Below are 23,433 nucleotides of genomic sequence, written 5' to 3' on the forward strand. Positions count from 1 at the left end.
AAGTGGCCCACACACTTGAAATCTTGAGAAAATATTGTGTAGTGTTCTAAAAATATTTACCGAACATTTTATTTAAACATGGAAAGGTATTTTGCTGCGACACTGATAGTTTGGTGGATTGCACTTTTGGATCTTGGAGAATGGAGAGAAGCAGCTAGGCAAATAATTGGCAAGAAAAGTAAACAGTTACAATGCAGCTTTGTTTACCCAGTCTGCCTATCTGCATTTCTGAAATTGGATTCCTTAGCTCTGTGAACTAGTTAGCCTTCCTTTAGAGTGCTTTTAATTGAAAGCATGCCAGAGAGAACACAGTCACGTACATCTAAGTTGGATGTGTGCGTCCTGTCCCTGTTAGGACTTGGTAGCATAAAGGAATTAATAATGAGAAGTGAGCTGGGAATGGTTTATCAGTGGAAATATCTGGAATAGGTTTTTAGGTCTGTCTGTGTCATGGACATTTCAGAGTGAAGAGGTTACATAAAAGGCTGTTACTCTTGAAACCCAGAAGTCTCATAGTCACAATGTTAACATTTTTTATTTGTGGAACAAAGACTTCTTTATTTAATAGATAGGACCTTGATTATGAAAAAGATCTAATAATACCCTGAAGGTTCTTTTAAAGAGTACTACCTCTGAGTAGCGCCTGTTTTGTAAAATTTGGGGAACGTTGTTTCACTTCACTTTTGGTTATAATTTGCCAATAAATTTTACATTTTATTATAAGAATTAATCAGGCACTGGAATATGGGGATACTTTTTTCTCTGATTTTAACAGTTTTGCAAGAATCATTTATTTGGGAATAGTGAGGGACATAAGGGCAAAATTTAGAATGTCAATCTTGTTGCTGAGGGAGCAGAGGAAATGTTTTAAGAAGTCACGGCCGGGCGCGGTGGCTCAAGCCTGTAATCCCAGCACTTTGGGAGGCCAAGACGGGTGGATCACGAGGTCAGGAGATCGAGACCATCCTGGCTAACACGGTGAAACCCCGTCTCTACTAAAAATACAAAAAACTGGCCGGGCGCGGTGGCTCAAGCCTGTAATCCCAGCACTTTGGGAGGCCGAGACGGGCGGATCACGAGGTCAGGAGATCGAGACCATCCTGGCTAACATGGTGAAACCCCGTCTCTACTAAAAATACAAAAAACTGGCCAGGCGAGGTGGCGGGCGCCTGTAGTCCCAGCTACTCGGGAGGCTGAGGCAGGAGAATGGCGTGAACCCGGGAGGCGGAGCTTGCAGTGAGCCGAGATCCGGCCACTGCACTCCAGCCTGGGCGGCAGAGCGAGACTCCGTCTCAAAAAAAAAAAAAAAAAAAATACAAAAAACTAGCCGGGCGAGGTGGCGGCGCCTGTAGTCCCAGCTACTCGGGAGGCTGAGGCAGGAGAATGGCGTGAACCCGGAGGCGGAGCTTGCAGTGAGCCGAGATCCGGCCACTGCACTCCAGCCTGGGCGGCAGAGCGAGACTCCCTCTCAAAAAAAAAAAAAAAAAGAAGTCACATGATGGCTGGCAAGATGGCCGAATAGGAACAGCTCTGGTCTGAAGCTCCCAGCGAGACCAACACAGAAGGCAGGTGGTTTCTGCATTTCCAACTGAGGTACCCGGCTTATCTCATTGGGACTGGTTAGACAGTGGGTGCAGCTCATGGAGGGCGAGCAGAAGCAGAGTGGGGCATCGCCTCACCCAGGAAGCGCAAGGGGTCGGAGAACTCCCTCCCTTAGCCAAGAGAAGCCAAGAGGGACTATGTTGTGAGGAACGGTGCATTCCGGCCCAGATACTATGCTTTTCCCACAGTTTTCGCCACCTGCAGACCAGGAGGTTCCCTAGGTTGCCTACGCCACAAGGGTCCTGGGTTTCAAGCACAAAACTGGGTGGCCGTTTGGGCAGACAGTGAGCTGGCTGCAGGAAGCCAGGGAGCCAAGTGGTCTACCTCAGTGGATCCCACTCCCATGGAGCCCAGCAAGCTGCGATCCACTGGCTTGAAATTCTTGTTGCCAGCACAGCAGTCTGAAGCCGACCTGGGACGCTTGAGCTTGGTAGGGGGAGGGGCATCCACTGTTACTGAGGCTTGATAGGCAATTTTCCCCTCATAGTATAAACAAAGCCGCCAGGAAGTTTGGACTGGGTGGAGCCCGTATCATGATGACAGGATCAAATTCACACATAAAATATTAACCTTAAATGTAAATGGGCTAAATGTCTCAATTAAAAGACCCAGACTGGCAAGTTGGATTAAAAAGACAAGACCCACTGGTGTACTGTATTTATGAGACCCATCTCAGGGACAAAGACACACATAGGCTCAAAATAAAGGGATGGAGGAATATTTACCAAGCAATTGGAAAGTTAAAAAAAAAGCAGGGATTGGCGGGGCGCAGTGGTTCACACCTGTAATCCCAGCACATTGGGAGGACAAGGCGGGTGGATCACCAGAGATTGGGAGTTCGAGACCAGCCTGACCAACATGGAGAAACCCCGTCTCTACTAAAAATTCAAAAATTAACTGGGTGAGGTTGAGCATGCCTGTAATCCCAGCTACTTGAGAGGCTGAGGCAAGAAAATCCCTTGAACCCAGGAGGTGGATATTGCAGTGAGCCAAGATCACGCCATTATACTCCAGCCTGGGCAGTGAGTGAAACTCTGTCTCAAAACAAAAACAAAAACAGACGGTTGCAATCCTAGGCTCTGATAAAACAGACTTTAAACCAACAAAGATCCAAAAAGACAAAGAAGGTCATGGTAAAGGGATCAACGCAACGAGAAGAGCTAACTATCCTTAATATATACGCACCCAAAATAGGAGCACGCAGACTCATAAAGCAAGTTTTCAGAGACCTACAAAGAGACTTAGACTCCCACACCCCACTGTCAATATTAGATCAATGAGACAGAAAATTAACAAGGATATTTAGGATTTGAACTCAGCTCTGGACCAAGCAGATCTAATAGACATCTACAGAACTCTCTACCCCAAATTAACAGAATATACATTCTTCTCATCACTACATCACACTTTAAAATTGACCACATAATTGGAAGTAAAACACTCCTCAGCAAATGCAAAAGAACAGAAGTCATAACAAACAGTCTCTCAGACTGTAGTACAATCAAATTAGAACTCAGGATTAAAAAACTCATTCAGAACTGCACAACTATATGGGAACTGAACAACCTGGTCCTGAATGACTACTGGGTAAATAGTGAAATTAAGGCAGAAATAATAAATTCTTTGAAACCAGTGAGATCAGAGACACAACATCCCAGAATCTCTGGGACACAGCTAAAGCAGTGTTTAGAGGGAAATTTATAGCACTAAATGCCCACAGGAGAAAGCAGGAAAAGACCTAAAATTGACACCCTAACATCACGATTAAAAGAACTAGAGAAGCAAGACCAATCAAATTCCAAAGCTAGCAGAAGACAACAAATAACTAAGAACAGAGCAGAACTGAAGGAGATAGAGACACGAAAAACCCTTCAAAAAAGTCAATGAATCCAGGAGCTGATTTTTTGTGAAGAGCTCCTGAGGGAAGCTCTATTTTAACAAAATAGACCACTAGCTGTACTAATAAAGAAGAAAAGAGAGCAGAATCAAATAGATACAATAAAAAATGATAAAATGTATTTCTGTGGGATATCACCACTGATCCCACAGAAATACAAACTACCATCAGAAAATATTATAAACACCTCTACACAAATAAACTAGAAAATTTAGAAGAAATGGATAAATTCCTGGACGCATACACCCTCCCAAGACTAAACCAGGAAGAAATCTAATCCCTGAATAGACCAACAACAAGTTCTACAATTGACGCAGTAATTAATAGCCTACCAAGGAAAAAAAACCCAGGACCAGATGGATTCACAGCCAAATTCTACCAGAGGTACAAAGAAGAGCTGGTACCATTCCTTCTGAAACTATTACAAACAATAGGAAAAGAAGGACTCCTCCCTAACTCATTTTATGAGGCCAGCATCATCCTGATACCAAAACCTGGCAGAGATACAACAAAAAAGAAAATTTCAGGCCAATGTGAACATTGATGTGAAAATCCTCCATAAAATACTGACAAACGGAATCCAGCAGCACATCAAAAAGCTCATCCACCAGCTTTATCCCTGGGATGCAAGGCTAGTTCAACATATGCAAATCAGTAAACGTAATCCATCACCTAAACAGAACCAATGACAAAAACCACATGGTTATCTCAATAGATACAGAAAAGGCCTGTGATAAAATTCGACACCCCTTCATGCTGAAAACTCTCAATAAACTAGGTATTGATGGAACATATCTCAAAATAATAAGAGCTATTTATGACAGACCCACAACCAATGTCATACTGAATGGGGAAAAGCTGGAAGCATTCCCTTTGAAAACTGGCACAAGACTGGGATTCCCTCTGTCACTACTCCTATTCTTTTTTTTTTTTTTTTTTGAGACAGAGTCTCGTTCTGTCGCCCAGGCTGGAATGCAGTGGCCGGATCTCAGCTCACTGCAAGCTCCGCCTCCTGGGTTCATGCCATTCTCCTGCCTCAGCCTCCCCAGTAGCTGGGGCTACAGGCGCCCGCCACCTCGCCCGGCTAATTTTTTGTATTTTTTAGTAGAGACGGGGTTTCACCGTGTTAGCCAGGATGGTCTCGATCTCCTGACCTTGTGATCTGCCCATCTCGGCCTCCCAAAGTGCTGGGATTACAGGCTTGAGCCACCGCGCCCGGCCCACTACTCCTATTCAACATAGTATTGGAAGTTCTGCCCAGGGCAGTCAGTCAAGAGAAAGAAATAAAGAGTATTCAAATGAGAAGAGAGGAAATCAAATTGTCTCTGTTTGCAGATGACATGATTGTATATTTAGAAAACCCCTTAATCTCAGTTCAAAATCTCCTTAAGCTGATAAGTAACTTCAGCAAAGTCTCAGGATACAAAATCAATGTGCAAAAATTACAAACATTCCTCTACACCAATAATAGCCAAATCATGAGAGAACTCCCATTCACAATTGCTACAAAGAATAAAATACCTAGGAATACAACTCACAAGGGAAGTGGAGGACCTCTTGAAGGAGAACTACAAACCACAGCTCAAGGAAATAAGAGAGGACACAAACAAATGGAAAAACATTCCATGCTGAAGGATACGAAGAATTAATATCCTAAAAGTGGCCATACTGCTCAAAGTAATTTATAGATTCAGTGGTATCCCCATCAAGCTACCATTACTTTCTTCACAGAATTAGAAATAAAACTACTTTAAATTTCATATGGAACCAAAGAAGAGCCCATATAACCAAGACACAACCCTAAGCCAAAAGAACAAAGCTGGAGACATCATGCTACCTGACTTCAAACTATACTATAAAGCTACAGTAACCAAAACAACGTGGTACTGCTACCAAAACAGATATATAGACCAATGGAACAGAACAGAGGCCTCAGAATTAACAACACACATCCACAACCGTCTTGTCTTTGACAAACCTGACAAAAACAAGGAATGGGGAAAGAATTCCCTATTTAATAAGTAGTATTGGGAAAACTGGCTAGCCATATGCAGAAAACTGAACCTGGACCCCTTTCTTACACCTTATACAAAAATTAACTCAAGATGGATTAAAGACTTAAACGTAAAACCTAAAACCATAAAAACACTAGAAGAAAACCTAGACAATACCATTCAGGACATAGGCATGGGCAAAAACTTCATACTAAAACACCAAAAGCAATGGCCACAAAAGCCAAAATAGACAAATGGGATCTAATTAAACTAAAGAGCTTCTACACAGCAAAAGAAACTATCATCACAGTGAACAGGCAGTGTACAGTATGGGAGAAAATTTTTGCAATCTATCCATCTGACAAAGGTCTAATATCCAGAATGTATAAGAAACTTAAACAAATTTACTAGAAAAACAACCCCATCAAAAAATGGGTGAAGGATATGAACAGACTGTTCTCAAAAGAAGACATTTATGTGGCCAACAAACATGAAAAAAGGCTCATCATCACTGGTCATTAGAGAAATGCAAATCAAAACCACAATGAGATACCATCTCACACCAGTTGGAATGGCCATCATTAAAAAGTCAGGAAACAACAGATGCTGGAGAGGATATGGAGAAATAGGAATGCTTTTACATTGTTGGTGGGAGTATAAATTAGTTCAACCATTGTGGAAGACAGTGTGGTGATTCCTCAAAGATCTAGAACCAGAAATGTCATTTGACCCAGCAATCCCATTACTGTGTATATACCCAAAGGATTGTAAATCATTCTACTATAAAGACACATGCACACGTATGTTTATTGCAGCACTGTTCACAGTAGCAAAGACTGGGAACCAACCCAAATGCCCATCAAAGATAAACTGGATAAGGAAAATGTGGCACATATACCCCATGGAATACTAGGCAGCCATAAAAAAGGATGAGTTCACGTCCTTTGCAGGGACATAGATGAAGCTGGAAACCGTCATTCTCAGCAAACTAACACAGGAACAGAAAAACCAAACACCGCATGTTCTCACTCATAAGTGGGAGTTGAACAATGAGAACACATGGACATAGGGGAACATCACATACTTGGACCTGTCGGGAGGATGGGGGACTAGGGGAGGGATAGCATTAGGAGAAATACCTAGTGTAGGTGACGTGTTGATGGGTGCAGCAAACCACCATGGCATGTGTATACTTAGTTAGCAAACCTGCACATTCTGCACATGTATCCCAGAACTTAAAAGTATTAAAAAAAAAAAAAGTCATCTGTCAGGTTTTATGTTGTTTTTGTTCACGTGTGTCATAAGCTTGCTGTGGATATTGGCTACTCTTCCCTTTCACCTCTTTTCTCATTCAGTTTGGTTTTTCTCTTGTGAAGTATTTCCTTGTGGTTATTAGTGTAGGCACAATGAAAAGTAACTTTTAGTAATTCAAATTTTAAAGTTCTGTCATCTGCTTAACTAAATTTTTGTTTTTGTTTTTCAGCATTGGTTAGATGGTACAAAAAGCATCAAAAAGCAAGTAAAAAGTAAGTGCTGAAAAAATTATCTGTGGGGGGAAGAGGAAATATATTAGAAATTCCGATTTCTAATAGGACATAAGAAATCATGTTTTTAAAGATGAATTTAAGATGAATTTTTTTAGCATTTCCATTTTCTAGAAATCATATTATTCTGATAAACTGAGCTACTCCCCAAGTTATATAGGCTGCATTGGGGTTTAACTTTCCAGGAGAAAACCTTGCAGCATGCAAATGGGGTTGGCTTTGCCTGAAATGCTTAACGGTTATTTGTTAATTATTTATGTTGGAATTTTCCTGTTTGGCATCTGCCCTAATATTGAAAATATTTTGAGACTTTGTTATAGTATTTTAAAATTAAGAAAAATGAAACAATTCACGTAAAATGTTAGTGTCATTCAGAGAGAGAATACCATTGTTTATTCATTATCCAACTTGACTTTTTTTTTTTTTTTTTTTGAGACAAATCTTGCTCTGTCGCCCAGACAGTGGTGCGATCTCGGCTCACTGCAAGCTCCGCCTCCCAGGTTCACACCATTCTCCTGCCTCGGCCTTCTGAGTAGCTGGGACTACAGGCGCCCGCCACCACGCCTGGCTAATTTTTTGTATTTTTAGTAGAGACGGGGTTTCACCCTGTTAGCCAGGATAGTCTTGATCTCCTGACCTGCCTGCCTTTGCCTCCCAAAGTGCGGGGATTACAGGCGTGAGCCACCGCGCCCGGCCCCAGCTTGACTTTTTATCAGACTTATTAGGGCACCTCAACTCTTGTCTCAAAATTATGAGACCACTGAGATTATGGAAGTTAGTGAACTTGCTGAAGTGGATTTGTGTGGAAAGATTTCACCATGAGGAGTTAAATAGGCGTTCTTCAGTGTAGCAGGTTTTCAGGGCGGTTAGATTGCACAGTCAAGACTTTTATTTGATGCATTTGGCTCTGAATTGTTAGAATTAATCTAGAGCTGTCTATTGGAATGAGAGATTATAGTAATATGCTATATAATGGCATGGTACATTTGAAAAAATGTAATTCATCTTTTAGCATCATGTTTAAGCCTATGATCGATCTAACCTGAAATAATGCATCAAAACCTGATCTTTTGTCTCACTTCAGTAGATTTTTGACCAATTTTCTGGCTGAAAAGTATTATTTAGTTTCTTAAAACCTTTTTTTTTTTTTTAATGACAGTTGGTTCACCCTATTGTCTGCATCTTCGAGTTAAGTTTTATTCCTCAGAACCAAATAATCTTCGTGAGGAGCTAACCCGGTAAGAACACTATTTAGAATTGTGCCAGGGGCATTTTGATAGTTTTGAAAGATTGCCTGTATATTGTTTCCAGTTTATAGCCAGCTAATAAAATGGATACCTGTCCCCTGGTAACAGGACCTCAAATAATAGAATTTTATTCTGGGACATGTTTTTTAAGTGTACGATTTTTTTCCTTTATCATTTTCAAAATAAAGAGTTGGTTCCTTAGCATCCTCCGAAGGTGACTAGTGATTTCTTTTTTTTTTTTTTAAGTATCACTCTCAACTCGGGAATGTTAACAGGATTGACATGTTTCAATACATTGCAATATTATATTTATTGATGTTGAAAATAATCTATCTTTGGCCTCGGAGTTTATTCAGATTGGTTCTCGGCTTTCTTTACTCATTGAAGTGCCATTGATTAATGAAAAACATTAGATTCTGATCGGTTTGAATAGTTTTGAATAAACCTTATGTTATATATACTTATTTAAATTTTGTCCTGCCTCTTTTGTGTTTATTCATGTCTTTATTGTAAATTCATCACTCCATATACACATACTATTTATTAAATGAAAAAGTTGAGCTTTTGAGTTCCTTTGGAAGGATTTCCTCTAGAACACCTTGACAGTGAGATTGTAGCTGTCATCTGTAATTATATCCATGCCTGTATCCCTTCACATAAGAAGTACATGTCTCATTCTGTCATCCAGGCTGGAGTGCAATGGCATGTTCTCAGTTCACCACAACCTCTGTTCCCCCAGGTTCAAGCAGTTACCATGCCTCAGCCTCCCAAGTAGCTGGGATTACAGGCACGTGCTCCCACCCCCAGCCAATTTGTGTATTTTAGTGGAGACGGGATTTCACCATGTTGGCCAGGCTGGTCTTGAACTCCTAGCTTCAAGTGATCCACTTGCCTTGCCCTCCCAAAGTGCTGGGATTATAGGTGTAAGCCACTGTGCCAGGCCTGTAATTAAGAATACTTCTAAGAACTAGTGTTAGATCAGTAGGGTAATTATAGTTTACAATTATGTATTTGACATTTCAGAATAGCTAGAAGAAAAGAATTCAAATATTTCTATGAGCATAAAGAAGAGACAAATATTTACGGTGATGGATACTCCACATGTACTAACCTGATCCTTACAAATTATATGAATGTGTTCGATTATTTCATGTATCCCCAAACTATGTACATCTTTACATTAACAGAAATAATTTTTAATAAAATAATACTTCTCAAATTAGAAGGGTAAGATTTTTTTTTCACAGTAGACTGTGCTGTTGGGTTAAATTTGTGCCTTTTATTTTTCTTAGGTATTTATTTGTTCTTCAGTTAAAACAAGATATTCTCAGTGGAAAGTGAGTATTAGTTATTTAAGGATAAATGCACATTTTCATGGGTGGTTGAAAATTATTTTGAAAGTAAGTTTATAGTTGTGAAAAAGAAATGGTCAACATAAAGCATGTATTATTTTCATTTATCTTAAAATGAAGGTTATGAAATCAACTTGTTTAACAAACTTGTGTTTCGGTCTCAGATTAGACTGTCCCTTTGATGCAGCAGTGCAATTGGCAGCTTATAATCTGCAAGGTAAGCAATTCTTATGTTGACTGTTAAGACTCAAGTATAATCCTTTTTTTGTAGGTTTTTAGTTAAAGAAGATTCTGATTACGAACAAGCAAAGAAACAACACTGTTTTTGTATAAACTTGTATCAGTGTCTAACTCTGACTTTTACTTGTTTTAGAACATTGCCTTCTTTTTCTTCTCTTTCATGTAATTGCTGCCTTTCCACCTAAAGTGTTGAAACGTCATAGTCTACCTGATAAGTCTGTGAATGTTATGATTGGGCCTTCAGTGAACTTTTTTTTTTTTTTATTTTTTTTTATTTTTTATTATACTTTAAGTTCTAGGGTACATGTGCATAACGTTTATATCATGTATAACTCCCCAATGCAATCCCTCCCTCCTCCCCCCTCCCCATGATAGGCCCCAGTGTGTGATGTTCCCCTTCCCGAGTCCAAGTGATCTCATTGTTCAGTTCCCACCTATGAGTGAGAACATGCGGTGTTTGGTTTTCTCTTCTTGTGATAGTTTGCTAAGAATGATGGATTCCAGCTGCATCCATGTCCCTACAAAGGACGCAAACTCATCCTTTTTGATGGCTGCATAGTATTCCATGGTGTATATGTGCCACATTTTCTTAATCCAGTCTGTCACAGATGGACATTTGGGTTGATTCCAAGTCTTTGCTATTGTGAATAGTGCCGCAATAAACATACGTGTGCATGTGTCTTTGTAGTAGAGTAATTTATAATCCTTTGGGTATATACCCAGTAGTGGGATAGCTGGGTCATATGGTACATCTAGTTCTAGATCCTTGAGGAATCGCCATACTGTTTTCCATAATGGTTGAACTAGTTTACAATCCCACCAACAGTGTAAAAGTGTTCCTATATCAGTGAACTTTTTCCTTAAAAGAAATGCAGTTATATATGAGTAAATTGTTGCTGAAGCCATATAGGTTAGCAGTCCTTTCACTCCAAACCTACATTTTGTTCAGAAATAGCCACAGATGAGTACATACATGTTTGTGCATTGTTCATATTTTTCCCTGCTGCTTCCTACCCCCGATTTTTTAAGTGCCCTTCAGTTATTTCTTTAAGATTAATAATTTTAAAAGTTTGGAAGACAGGGACTATATTTAGATTGGTATGTGGGGTCATATTCTGTGTAATCAGTATATTCTTTTGTTTTGTTTTTTTTCAGACAGAGTCTCACTCTTTTCCCCAGGCTAGAGTGCAGTTGCATGATCGTAGCTCTCTGAAGCCTTGAACAACTGGGCTCAAACGATCTTCCGCCTGAGTACCTGGGTCTACAGGCCATCATGCCTGGCTAATTTTTGAACTTTTTTTTTTAAGAGACAAGGTCTTGCTATGTTGTCTAGGCTGGCCTGAAACGATCTTCCCACCTCAGCCCCCAAAGTACTGTGACTATAAGCATGAACCACTATATCCAGCCTTAGTAATATTCTTAATAGATCCCAGTTAACTGTCTTTTAACGATTACTAAAGTTTTTCAGTTGTTCACTATGAGGTCAGAGGTATTTATGGAAGTCTAGAAAGCAGTTTTCAAAGGCTAAGCACTGAGGTGTGAATACATTAAGAGAAAGATATGTAATTAAAAATACACTACCAACAATAAGTATGAGATATATGTGTATGACTGATAGGCTGGATTTACTTTTGGAGACTTGTCTGAGTATTATGAATTTTTGGGAGAAATTCCTAAGAATCTAATCTTAGCAGTTTTCATTAATGAAATGGTTTTTGAAGGATTTAGCAGGAAATACATATAACTCTTGAAACTTATGTTTATAGCTGAACTTGGTGACTATGATCTTGCTGAGCATAGTCCTGAACTTGTCTCTGAGTTCAGGTTCGTGCCTATTCAGACTGAAGAGATGGAACTGGCTATTTTTGAGAAATGGAAGGAATACAGGTATCTGGCATTTGACCCTACTTTCTTTAAAATCACCACAACAGTTATTTCATATTCATTTTCCTCTATTTCTATCCTTGGTATAGAATTTATTTTATATTTATTGTTACTTTAAAAATCATTGTTTTAAATTTCAGAGGTCAAACACCAGCGCAGGCTGAAACCAATTATCTGAATAAAGCCAAATGGCTAGAAATGTATGGGGTTGATATGCATGTGGTCAAGGTAAGCATTGTGTTGTGATGCTTTTTAAAAAATTTATTCTTTGGAGGTTCTCAATGACTGTGGCATTTTTCAATATGAGGAAGGGCATGGAGTTTGCATAAGCTAGCACTGGGTACTTTGGATGTATGGTTAAAAAGTTTGAGATTAAATACCAAATGACTAGAATGTCACAGAAGCGTTCATTATAAGAAAGAAGAGAAGCAACCAAAATCCCGAACAAGGTACTTGGTCCTTTTAAGCTGTTATTTATTTATTTATTTTTTGTTATAAAAAATTGTTTTAAGCTTTTGAGCCATGTGTTACCCTTTTTACTTCCTATTATATGACTAACACTGAGTAGGCTCTGTTAAAATAATTCAGGATGCAAAATTGAAGATGTATAGCTTAAGGACTTTGATAAACTTTAGAACAGCTTTGTAGTGATTTATTTCTAGTTTAACTAGTGACAGTTTTCCAGAAAGGCAGTTGTGTTAGTTCGTTCTCACACTGCTATAAAGACATAAATTTATAAAGAGGTTTAATTGGCTCATGGTTTTGCAGGCTGTACAGGCCTCCCAGGAGGCCTCAGGAAACTTACAATCATGGGGGAACGTGAAGGGCAAACAGGCACATCTTTGCATGGCTGGCAGGAAAGAGAGAGAGAGAGCAAAGAGGGAGGTGCTACACACTTTCAGACAACCAGATCTCGTGAGAACTCATTCACCCTCATGAGAACAGCAAGGGGGAAGTCCGTCTCCATGATTCAGTCGCCTCCTACCAGACCCCTCCTCCGATACTGGGGATTACAATTTGACATAAGATTTGGGTGTAGACACAGAGCCAAACCATATCAGTAGTTCTTTCCAAAATACATGATTTAAGTGGTAAGTACAATATGGGAAGAATGTGGAAACAGCTTTGTTTGTAGTGGGAGTGTAACTACCCACTTTCAATGAAGGTACACTCTAAAACTCTAGTGTTTCCATGACTAGAAATAAAAATATATGCATAAGTTTTTCTGAGAATGTTATTATGGGTACTCTAATTGTTGAAAACATCTCATATATTAATATTAGCCTGTATATAATTAATACAATTCAATACAAAAATAAAATTTAAAAGTTATGTCAAAATGTGAAACTTGTTTTGTACAAATAAAGTTAACACATTTTTCTCCCCTTAAATTAGGCTAGAGATGGGAATGACTATAGTTTGGGACTAACACCAACAGGAGTCCTTGTTTTTGAAGGAGATACCAAAATTGGCTTATTTTTTTGGTAAGCAAGAGTTGTTGTCGAAGATACTTGCTATGGTTTTGGTTTTTAATGAGTAAAACCATTTATATAAAGTTGATACATAAAGTAGAGTTTGGAAATCAAATAGTTTTGAAAAACTTGTCAGTGAAAGCAGCTGTCTCCTATCACACTACTACACATCATTTTTCCCACTCTCCAGAGGCAATTATTAAAATTCTTCTAGCTGTATTTCCCATTAGTTTCAAAGTTTACCACAATATATATCTTGATATAAATATTTACATATTTATATGTATCAGATGTTCACATGGGCCCTTTCTCCCTTCATGTAGTTATGCTTTTAATATTTATTATTCCACAATCCCTTTACTCACTATTGTGTAAGAGGAAGATGTTAATATTTTTATCCCTTCTCTAAGCTATGCTCCTTATACTGTTCCAGCTTTTATTGTTCATACTTGTAAATTACATTTGCGTTTTACTTTTACATCAAGGATAGCTTTTACTTGGATTTCTTGGCCATAATTGAGTCCGCCAGGTTTTGTCTGGTATTCTAAAAGCTGAGAATCAGAGTTGTGTTTACAATAAGATGTGCCTGTCAGAACTAGTACAGAGCTTAGGTGTATACTTGTGTACGCTAGACAGGGACTATTGGCACAAAGACCTTTGGTATCAAACTCAAATTCTGACACATCCACATAGCCCGCTAAGTCTATTTTTAGCCATTTCTGCTTTATATATCCCATGAAACTGCACCCTAACATCTGCTGGCCATAGATAAGCCAAGCTCTGTAGGTTAAAGGACCCCAAAACCATGGCTGCCTTTCTGAGTTCTCTGACTCCGAGCCCTCGCACTTAACTGCTGAATGCCATCCCCTGGGCACTTAGGCCCCCTCATAGATTACCCTCTTGACTGAGTTTCCTTGCCCTCTTCCCCATCTGCTGGGAGCCTTGCAGCTGCTGTCTCTAGAAGGTCACCTGCTGTGAAGGATCACCCCTATCATGCAACCCTTTCCAAACACTGCTCAATAAAGCCTGTTAGGCAGTACTTTTTCTTGATCAGCTCTGAAGTCCTGGAACTCACAACTGGTATTACATTTCCTTTCTGTTTAGCCTTTTGTTTTTGTTCTAGAGCTTTTGGCTTCCCTATCTCACATACCCCACACATCCCTTTAAATTACCTGCCTTTGTCTTCTCAAGCTTTTTTTAAGTTATCAAGGGTTGCATTAAATGGTTCTTCTGTTCCCCTTGGAACTGTTTGCTGCTCAGGTTGCTCTCCATTTTTTATCTTGAGACTTCCCTTTCCCGTGTTCTCAGCTAGGATCCTGTGTGGTCCTCCCATGATTTCGTTTTTCTTCGTCCCCTCCACCCCCGCCAACTGCCTAAGTAAAGGAAGTAACTGCCTAAGAAAAGTAATTTGTTTGAATCCTTAAATGCCTTAAAATGATTTTTTGTCTTTTATTCTTTCTTGATAATTAGGCTGAGAATTGAATTTTAGGTTGAAAATTATTTCCCTCAAAAAATTGAAGGTAGCATTTCATTTAGTTTTGCATGTGGGTGTTCTTGCTAGGGACTCTGAGAGACTTCAGTTGAACACCTTTACAGTTGTCCCTTGATGTGTGAGGAACCACAGGCAATAATCTTCTCATTTCTTGGGTGTTAAATCGCCTCATGCCTCCAGCTTGTCCTGTGGGCAAATGGAACTTGCTTCCAGGCCTAAGAATGCTTTAGGCAGAGAGATAAAGAAAGCACCTTTTGTACCTTTTCATAAGGTTGTCTTGAGAGTTAATTAATACTTGTAAAGCACTTAGAAGAATACTTAGGGCAGGCCAGGTGGCTCACTCCTGTAATCCCCGCCAAGGCGGGGGCTCACTTGAGGTCAGGAGTTTGAAACCAGCCTGGCCAACATGGTGAAACCCTGTCTCTACTAAAAATACAAAGATTAGCCAGGCATGGCATGGTGGCGCACGCCTGTAATCCCAGCTACTCTGAAGGCTGAGGCAGGAGAATTGCTTGAACCTGGGAGATAGAGGTTGTAGTGAGCCGAGATCACACCACTGCGCTCCAGCCTGGGTGACAGAGCAAGATTCTGTTTGCTTTCCTTCTCCTGCTGTTATTTATGTATTTATTTATTTTAGTAAAGCTCTTGTAAAGAAGTTATGTTTTACATCTATTTTATATGTTATATTTAAAGATTGGTCAGTGGGAGTGAGTGTCACATTGTTTCGACATCCACAATTTATGGAATTACAGAGTTCAAATGTGGTTTGGAATCTACAAGTAGGGAGATACAGTTGGAAAGTGGGCCATAAAGTAAGGTTAAAAAAATTAAGATGTATTTCCTCAAAACAAAATTCCTGTTGAAAACAGAGTTGAGGCTGGTTGCAGTGACTCACATCTGTGAGAAGACTTCCAACACTTTGGGAGACCAGGGTGGGAGGATCACTTGAGCCCAGGGATTTGAGACCAGCCTGGGCAACATAGTGAGATGCTGTCTCTACAATGAATACAAAAATTAGCCTGGTGTGGTGTGGGAATAAGGCTGAGGCAAGAGGGTTACTGGAGCCTGGGAGTTCACAGCTGCAGGGATCTATGAACACACTACTGCACTCCACCCTGTGCGACGGAGTCCACCCCGTGCGACGGAGTGAGAACCTATCTGAAGCAAACAAAAAGAAAAAAGTTGGAAACCATCATCAGTGTTTTTCTTTGTGGCTTTTTTGGAAGCTTTATGTTCATTCCTGTGTCTAGTTCCTGTGTTGCTGCTCTGCTTTAACACTGAAACAATTTTACCTAGACTTAAAGAATCTCTTACACTGTAATGGAGACCTATCAAATACATAGATTTCTTGGTTTCTTTTTCCTTAATATTTTTAATGTCTGATATGTGCAGCCTCAATTTTTGTCACAGATTTTTTTTTGAAATATGTACTGTGTTTTTCTGTTTCCTGTCTTTTGGTGGGTATTGCAAATTACGTTTACCCTCCTGTCAATTTTTAATTCAGGAGTTAGATGGTTAAATGTATATGAAATAAAAACAATTTGTTTCATATTTAGAGAACATTTATTTGTAATTTGGCTTTTATTCTCTTATTATATTATAGGCCGAAGATAACCAGATTGGATTTTAAGAAGAATAAATTAACCTTGGTGGTTGTAGAAGATGATGATCAGGTAGGAATGAAATTATATTACTTGTTTAACAGTGACTGTATTATGTGGTAACTTATTTCCCTAAAAGAGGGAATGTACCTCATTGTTTTATAGAACCACAGAATGGAAATAGTATAATTAATGCTTTAAATAGTTTCCTTACTTGGGTCATACCATCCTAAAAATATGGTTTTCTGCTCTTAGGATGAAAAATAATATAAAAGTCTCTTCTTGTTTCTTCATTGATAATATATCTGAGGTACATAAAAAATTACATTTACGTGACTTTTTTTTTTTTTTTTTTTAATTTTTTTAAAGACAGGGTCTCTCTCAGTCACCCAGGCTGGAGTGCAGTGGCACTATCATAGCTCACTGCAACCTTGACCTTCTAGGCTCAAGTGATCCTCCCACCTCAGCCTCCTGAGTAGCTGGGACTGCAGGCACATGCCACCACGCCTGGCTAATTTTTTCATTTATTTGTAGAGGCAGGGATCTCAGTATGCTGCCAAGGTTGCTCTCAAACTCTGGCCTTAAGTAATCCTCCCATCTTGGCTTCTCAGCATGTTAAGATTACAGGAGTAAGCCACTGTGCAAACCAACTTTATCTATTTATTAACTGATAAAAAAGATCTGCCTAATAATATTAATAATAAAGCCTTTTGAATTAAAGATTACCTTTGTATCCGTTACAGTGTAGTTCTTAATTGATACATGCATGGATGCAAGTCATATGCATGTATTAATGCACATCTTAATGCAAGAAGCCAGATTAAAAAAATTATGTATTGAATGATTCCAATTATATGATACTTTAGAAAAGGCAAGAATTTTACTTTATGCAAATTAATAAATTTTAACATATGCATACAGATATAGATAAAAGCAGTTTCAGCAAAATATTAACAGTTGTTGAATCTAGACACTATGTATATGGGTATTCAGTTTTTCTGTATGTTTAAACATTTTTATAATGAAAAGATTTTTTTTTTCAGGCTTAATTCACTTTATTTTTCTTGTATAAAAACCCTATGTTGTAGCCACAGCTGGAGACTGGGTCCGCTGCACGAAGACTCTGGTGTGGGTCTTGACAAGGTAGTCAGTGAATTCCTGATAGGGAGACTTGGTAAATACAGTCTCCTTCCAGAGGTCAGGGGTCAGGTAGCTGTAGGTCTTAGAGATGGCATCAAAGGTGGCCTTGGCGAAGTTGCCCAGGGTGGCAGTGCAGCCCCGGGCTGAGGTGTAGCAGTCATCGATACCAGCCATCATAAGCAGCTTCTTGGGCACAGGCGCTGAGACGATGCCAGTGCCCCTGGGTGCAGGGATAAGGCGCACCAGCACAGAGCCGCAGCGGCCTGTCACCTTGCAAGGGACAGTGTGGGGCTTGCCGATCTTGTTCCCCCAGTAGCCTCTGCGCACGGGGACAATGGAGAGTTTGGCCAGGATCATGGCCCCACGGATGGTGGTGGCCACCTCCTTGGAGCACTTAACACCCAGACCGACGTGGCTATTGTAGTCCCCGATAGCAACAAACGCCTTGAACCTGGTGCGCTGGCCAGCACGGGTCTGCTTCTGCACCGGCATAATCTTCAAAACCTCGTCTTTGAGGGAGGCCCCCAAGAAAAAGTCAGTGATCTCAGATTCCTTAATGGGCAGAGAGAAGAGGTAGATCTCCTCCAGGGACTTGATCTTCATGTCCTTGACCAAGCGGCCCAGCTTGGTGACGGTCATCCACTCCTTACCCTCAGCCTTGCCTCCGGGGTGAGCTCCGTGGCCTCGGCCCCGGCCCCGGCCCCGGCCCCGGCCCCGGATGCCACTGCTGAAACCTCTGCCGAAGCCACAGCGGTTCCCCATCCCAGGGCCTCCAGGGCCTCCGGGCCCCCCCGCTGCACCGGCGTCATCTGCCAATTGGTGTTTTCTCGGAGAAGAAGAAAAGATTTTTTTTAAATCCAGTTCTTTGATTTTCCTCTCCTCGGTAATTTCACTGCCATACTTTTCCCATTTTAAACACACAGTGGAATACCATGCAGCCATAAAAAAGAATGAGATCTTTTTTGCGGGAACATGGATGGAGCTGGAGGATATTATCCTTAGCAAAGTAATGCAAGAACAGAAAACCAAATACTACATGTTCTTTCTTAAAAGTTGGAGCTAAATGATAAGAAATTATGGACACAAAGAAGGCAACAACAGACACTGGGTCTACTTGAGTGGGGAGGGTGGGAGGAGGGAGAAGAGTAGAACTGAGAGATAACTGGGCTTAATACCTGGGTGATAAAATAACATGTACAGCAAACCATCATGACATGTGTTTACCTGTGTAACCTTCTCTTGTACTCCAAACCGAAAATAAAAGTTAAAAAATAAAAAAAGAGTGCTGCTGTGGACACTAAGGTGTGTGTGTGTATTTAGTCAAACCTCTTTCCAAAGTATTTAATACGAGTTTATACTCCCACCAACAATGTTACTGGTGTTTTTTTTTTTTTCCCGGAATTCTGTCTTTTTCATTGTAGCCATTCTTGTGGAGTAGAATGTGGTTTTAGTTTGTGTTCCCCTAATGATGACTCTGGTTTAGTACTTACTTACTTTTATGAAATGCCTACTCAAATCTTTTGCTCATTTTTCTATTAGGTCATGTGCCTTTTATTCATTGAAAAAATTATTTATATGTTCTGGATATTAGTTCTTTGTCAGGTATTAGTGTTGCAAATATCCTCTGCTCCTTGGCTTACCCTTTTTCCACTACTTTATTTTTAGATGACATGTAATAATTGTACATATTTATTGTATACAGAGTGATGTTTTGATACATGTATACAATGTGTAATTATCAAATCAGGGTAATCAGCATATCCATCTTTACTGTCTTAATAGTGTCTTTAAATAACCTGAAAAGTACCAAAAATTATAAGGTAGATAACCATCTTATTTATGATCTAGATTTAACATTTTTTACATTGGGCTTTAGATCTCTTTTAGAAACAGATAAATACAATTATGTACATGAATAAATAATACCAACTAAAGTCTAACCCCCTGACTACCTACCCCCTTTCTTCTGGTACCTGGTCACTATTTTTGGAGGGTATTATTCTCATATGTATTTTGTAACTTATTCCAAATACTAACACATGTTAGAATTGTTAAAAACTTGCATAATTATATATATTTGCAGCTTGCCTGTTTTATCTAGATGTGTACCTATGTAGATCTAACATATATATGCTATTGTATAATATGAATAAACAATAGCACATTCATTCATTCATCATTTATTCACTTATCCCTCTGTATAATTTTTTACATATGCCACTATTTACTTGACCATTTCTCTTTTTTTGGACGTTTAGGGTTTGTGCCAAGTTTTACTATTATAAATGAGACTGAAGAAATATATATCTTCATATATAACCTTTGATGTTTAGGAAATAATTTTCCCCAGAGAGGCAGTATGACTTAGTTGTTAGAGGTGTGTGTAGATTCTGGAGCAAGGCTAATGGTTAAATTCATTTCTGGTTTTCTTTCTTAATAGCTTTGTGGCTTTGGGCTTAATTTCTTTGAGCCCCAGTTTCCTCATCTATGAAATGGGGCTAATGATAGTATCTACTTATTGAGATAATTTATGTGAAATCCTTAGAAATTTTTTTTTTTTTTTTTTTTTTGGGAGATGGAGTCTCGCTCTGTTGCCCAGGCTGGAGTGCAGTGGCCGGATCTCAGCTCATTACAAGCTCTGCCTCCTGGGTTTACGCCATTCTCCTGCCTCAGCCTCCCGAGTAGCTGGGACTACAGGCGCCCGCCACCACACCCGGCTAGTTTTTTGTATTTTTTAGTAGAGACGGGGTTTCACCCCGTTAGCCAGGATTGTCTCGATCTCCTGACCTCGTGATCCGCCCATCTCGGCCTCCCAAAGTGCTGGGATTACAGGCTTGAGTAGAAAAAGTTCTTTTTTTTTTTTTTTTTTTTTTTTTTGAGACGGAGTCTCGCTCTGTCGCCCAGGCTGGAGTGCAGTGGCCGGATCTCAGCTCACTGCAAGCTCCGCCTCCGGGTTCACGCCATTCTCCCGCCTCAGCCTCCGAGTAGCTGGGACTACAGGCGCCCGCCACCGCGCCCGGCTAGTTTTTTGTATTTTTAGTAGAGACGGGGTTTCACCGTATTAGCCAGGAGGGTCTTGATCTCCTGACCTCGTGATCCGCCCGCCTCGGCCTCCCAAAGTGCTGGGATTACAGGCTTGAGCCACCGCGCCCGGCCGAGTAGAAAAATTTCTATGTGAATGTTAACTATTATAATTAGACTCCTGGTAGTGTGGTTACTAGGACAAAAATGTGAGCGTTTTTAGGGCTGTCGGTATATACTGCCAGATCTAATATGATCCCTCAAATTATAATTATACAGTTATCCCAAATAATGGCAGATGAAATCTCATTTTATGTCTCTCTGACAAATGAGATCATGTAAGTAGAGAGGAATAACTCTTAGGAATAATTTTGTATTGGCTGAGCAACTGATTTCAACTCTGCCCTTATTATGTCGATACTATAAAGAGTGTCTGAATTTCAGGGAGCACACTAGATCCTTTATTCATGGATGTGTTTGTATTTCAGAAATAGGAGATAGGACTGTTTGAACTAGTAATCATCCTTTTATATATACTTTTCTTTTTCAGGGCAAAGAACAAGAACATACATTTGTCTTTAGACTGGATCATCCGAAAGCATGCAAACATTTATGGAAATGTGCTGTGGAGCATCATGCCTTCTTCCGCCTTCGAGGCCCTGTCCAAAAGAGTTCTCATCGATCAGGATTTATTCGACTAGGATCACGATTTAGATATAGGTTAATTTTAATAGCTGTTTTATCTATCTTTTATTGCATACAGTCCAAAAATTTAGGCCAACCTTTTCATTTTTACAGATTAGATAGAGAGGAATAAAGTGGTTTGCCAGCGTCTTCCATTGACCAAAATGAAATAGAAAAAGTAGTATTGTTATTGGTTATAATTTCTCAAATAGATGGGAAAACAGTAATTGTATAATGGCTTTTATATCCCTCTGGATGTTTATTTTATATGTTAACCCACTCCCAATTTATGTATTTAACAAGAGTTTTATGGACTCTCCACCCAACACTGGATACCATATAGAAAAGGGTTTCTTGCACTGAATGAGATATTAGTCTGAATAACATTTGTGGTCCTTTATAAGCCTGAAGTTCATTATTCTCATGACTTCTTGTTTGTTGTCATGAGTTAGAAATGTTTTGGTTTACTGGAGAGTGGATTATTGGTTGTGAGTGTTCTGCATGCCATGAAAATCAGTTAAAGAAGGAATGGATTGTTCCAATAATGTGGCAAGTTGATTGTGTGGAGTTAATAGAAGTAGTATTCTGTTATACTTATGTTAAAATAAGGAGGCATTTTCTGAACAGAATTTAAATGGAAATCAAGGAGAATAAGACAATAGTCTTAAAAAACATTTCTGGAAAATTATACTGAAAAGTGTGTATCACAATTAGAAAAAGTAACTGAAAATATTCTTTTAATTACACACTTTGCACTGAGGAATGTAGCTGCGAAAGAGAGGGAGTTTCCATAAAAGGACAGATATTCCAAACTTATTTAATGTGTACTTAGGTGATATGCATACATACAAGAAAAATAAAACCAACATAAGCTGTTGCATAGTTTACAAAAGCCTAAAGAGTGAAAGAAGGATATGGTAAAGAGAGAGATCAAGACTACTAGTAGTTGTTCCTGTGGGATGAAGTTTAGGATGATTCTTTTAAGGAGAACCTGAATGTAGACTGTCTTATTTGTGTGTGCTTTATTACTGTAGACCTAAAATGTCCCTTCTGTTATGCCTCATTTAGTGGGAAAACAGAGTATCAGACCACAAAAACCAATAAAGCAAGAAGATCAACATCCTTTGAAAGAAGGCCCAGCAAACGATATTCTAGACGAACTCTACAAATGAAAGGTGAGGTGCAACCCTCTTCAAGGATTATTTTTCCTTGACAATTAATTATGTGCTGGTGTTGTTTCCATAAGAGGAAGTTACGTGAATCTCCTCCTCAGGTCTGTTCCAGTCAACTAAAGTACTTTCCTGGCAGAATCAATTTCATGGGATACATAGAGAAAAATTGCCTGTATTGTTAGCAGAGATTAAACTTTATGTTAATCCCAATTCATATGATAGTCTGAGGTTGTGTTCAGTTTTTGTATACAAAACTGTGTTTCTGTAGAGCAACATATTCTTTCCCTTTTTGACTTATAGATCTCATTCTAAAACATCCCTTAATCCCCTTAGGAATTTTTTTAAATATTATTTTTATTTATTTATTTATTTTGAGATAGTCTCACTCTGTCACTTAGGTTGGAGTGCAGTGGTGTGATCTCAGGTCACTGCAACCTCCACCTCCCAGATTCAAGTGATTCTCATGCCTCAGCCTCCTGAGTAGCTGGAGTTACAGGCATGTGCCACCACTCCTGGCTCATTTTTGTATTTTTAGTAGAGACGGAGTTTTGCCATGTTGGCCAGGCTGGTCTTGAACTCCTGACCTCAAGTGATCTGCCCACCTTGGCCTCCCCAATCCTAAAAGGATTACAGGCATGCCTGGCCAAAACATTGTCTTGTGATGAATTTTTTTAAGTAAAATTTATTTCATATTGTATTATAATATTAAGGATTCTATTAAATACTATTTTAAAATATATTCATCATTGTTACACAGACATTTCCTAATTCATAATTGTTACTTGCTGATTAAGATCGATCATATAAGAAAAAGCATTGTTTACCTTGACAAATAAATTAAACCTTATGTTTGGTTTTAAACTGAATTTGCATTAAAATGCAAATTTAATTTTAAGTATTTCCACTGTCAGAGTCATCACGAATTGTCCAGAAACAACTGTAATGATCTGATGTTTGGCAGTATTGACTTTTATAAAAATGATTTATACTCATAAGTTTTGGTGTGGCTATAAATTAAATATACAGCTATAAATGAATTGTGATGATTTTAAAACCCTAAGTTTCCTCTTGGTTTCCACTGATGATAATTC

At 39.2% G+C, this 23,433-nt stretch overlaps 2 protein-coding genes across 6 annotated transcripts in view; one reads left to right on the plus strand and one right to left on the minus strand.

Annotated features, from left to right (window-relative positions):
* EPB41L5 (erythrocyte membrane protein band 4.1 like 5) overlaps positions 1–23,433 on the plus strand; it is a 179,183-nt gene that overhangs the window by 47,269 nt on the left and 108,481 nt on the right. For all 5 annotated transcript variants that reach the window (XM_033231775.1, XM_033231772.1, XM_033231774.1 and 2 more), the window contains exons 4-13: positions 6,977–7,019; positions 8,197–8,275; positions 9,577–9,621; positions 9,801–9,853; positions 11,643–11,763; positions 11,901–11,988; positions 13,156–13,244; positions 16,328–16,397; positions 21,037–21,206; positions 22,239–22,345. In XM_033231775.1, coding sequence (XP_033087666.1) covers positions 6,977–7,019; positions 8,197–8,275; positions 9,577–9,621; positions 9,801–9,853; positions 11,643–11,763; positions 11,901–11,988; positions 13,156–13,244; positions 16,328–16,397; positions 21,037–21,206; positions 22,239–22,345 — 865 coding nt within the window. The remainder of the gene's footprint in view (positions 1–6,976; positions 7,020–8,196; positions 8,276–9,576; positions 9,622–9,800; positions 9,854–11,642; positions 11,764–11,900; positions 11,989–13,155; positions 13,245–16,327; positions 16,398–21,036; positions 21,207–22,238; positions 22,346–23,433) is intronic.
* Positions 17,356–18,242, minus strand: LOC117095130 (40S ribosomal protein S2-like). The gene has a single exon (XM_033231778.1). The coding sequence runs from the start codon at positions 18,225–18,227 to the stop codon at positions 17,403–17,405; it is 825 nt and encodes a 274-aa protein (XP_033087669.1). The 5' UTR covers positions 18,228–18,242; the 3' UTR covers positions 17,356–17,402.

This window comes from Trachypithecus francoisi, unplaced genomic scaffold, assembly GCF_009764315.1.
Source record: "Trachypithecus francoisi isolate TF-2019V2 unplaced genomic scaffold, Tfra_2.0 Lachesis_group13, whole genome shotgun sequence".
In the NCBI taxonomy this organism is placed as follows: domain Eukaryota; kingdom Metazoa; phylum Chordata; class Mammalia; order Primates; family Cercopithecidae; genus Trachypithecus; species Trachypithecus francoisi.

Coding starts and splice junctions, on each gene's coding strand:
- LOC117095130 (XM_033231778.1), bottom strand. CDS start 18,227: ATGGGGAACCGCTGTGGCTTCGGCAGAGGTTTCAGCAGTGGCATCCGG.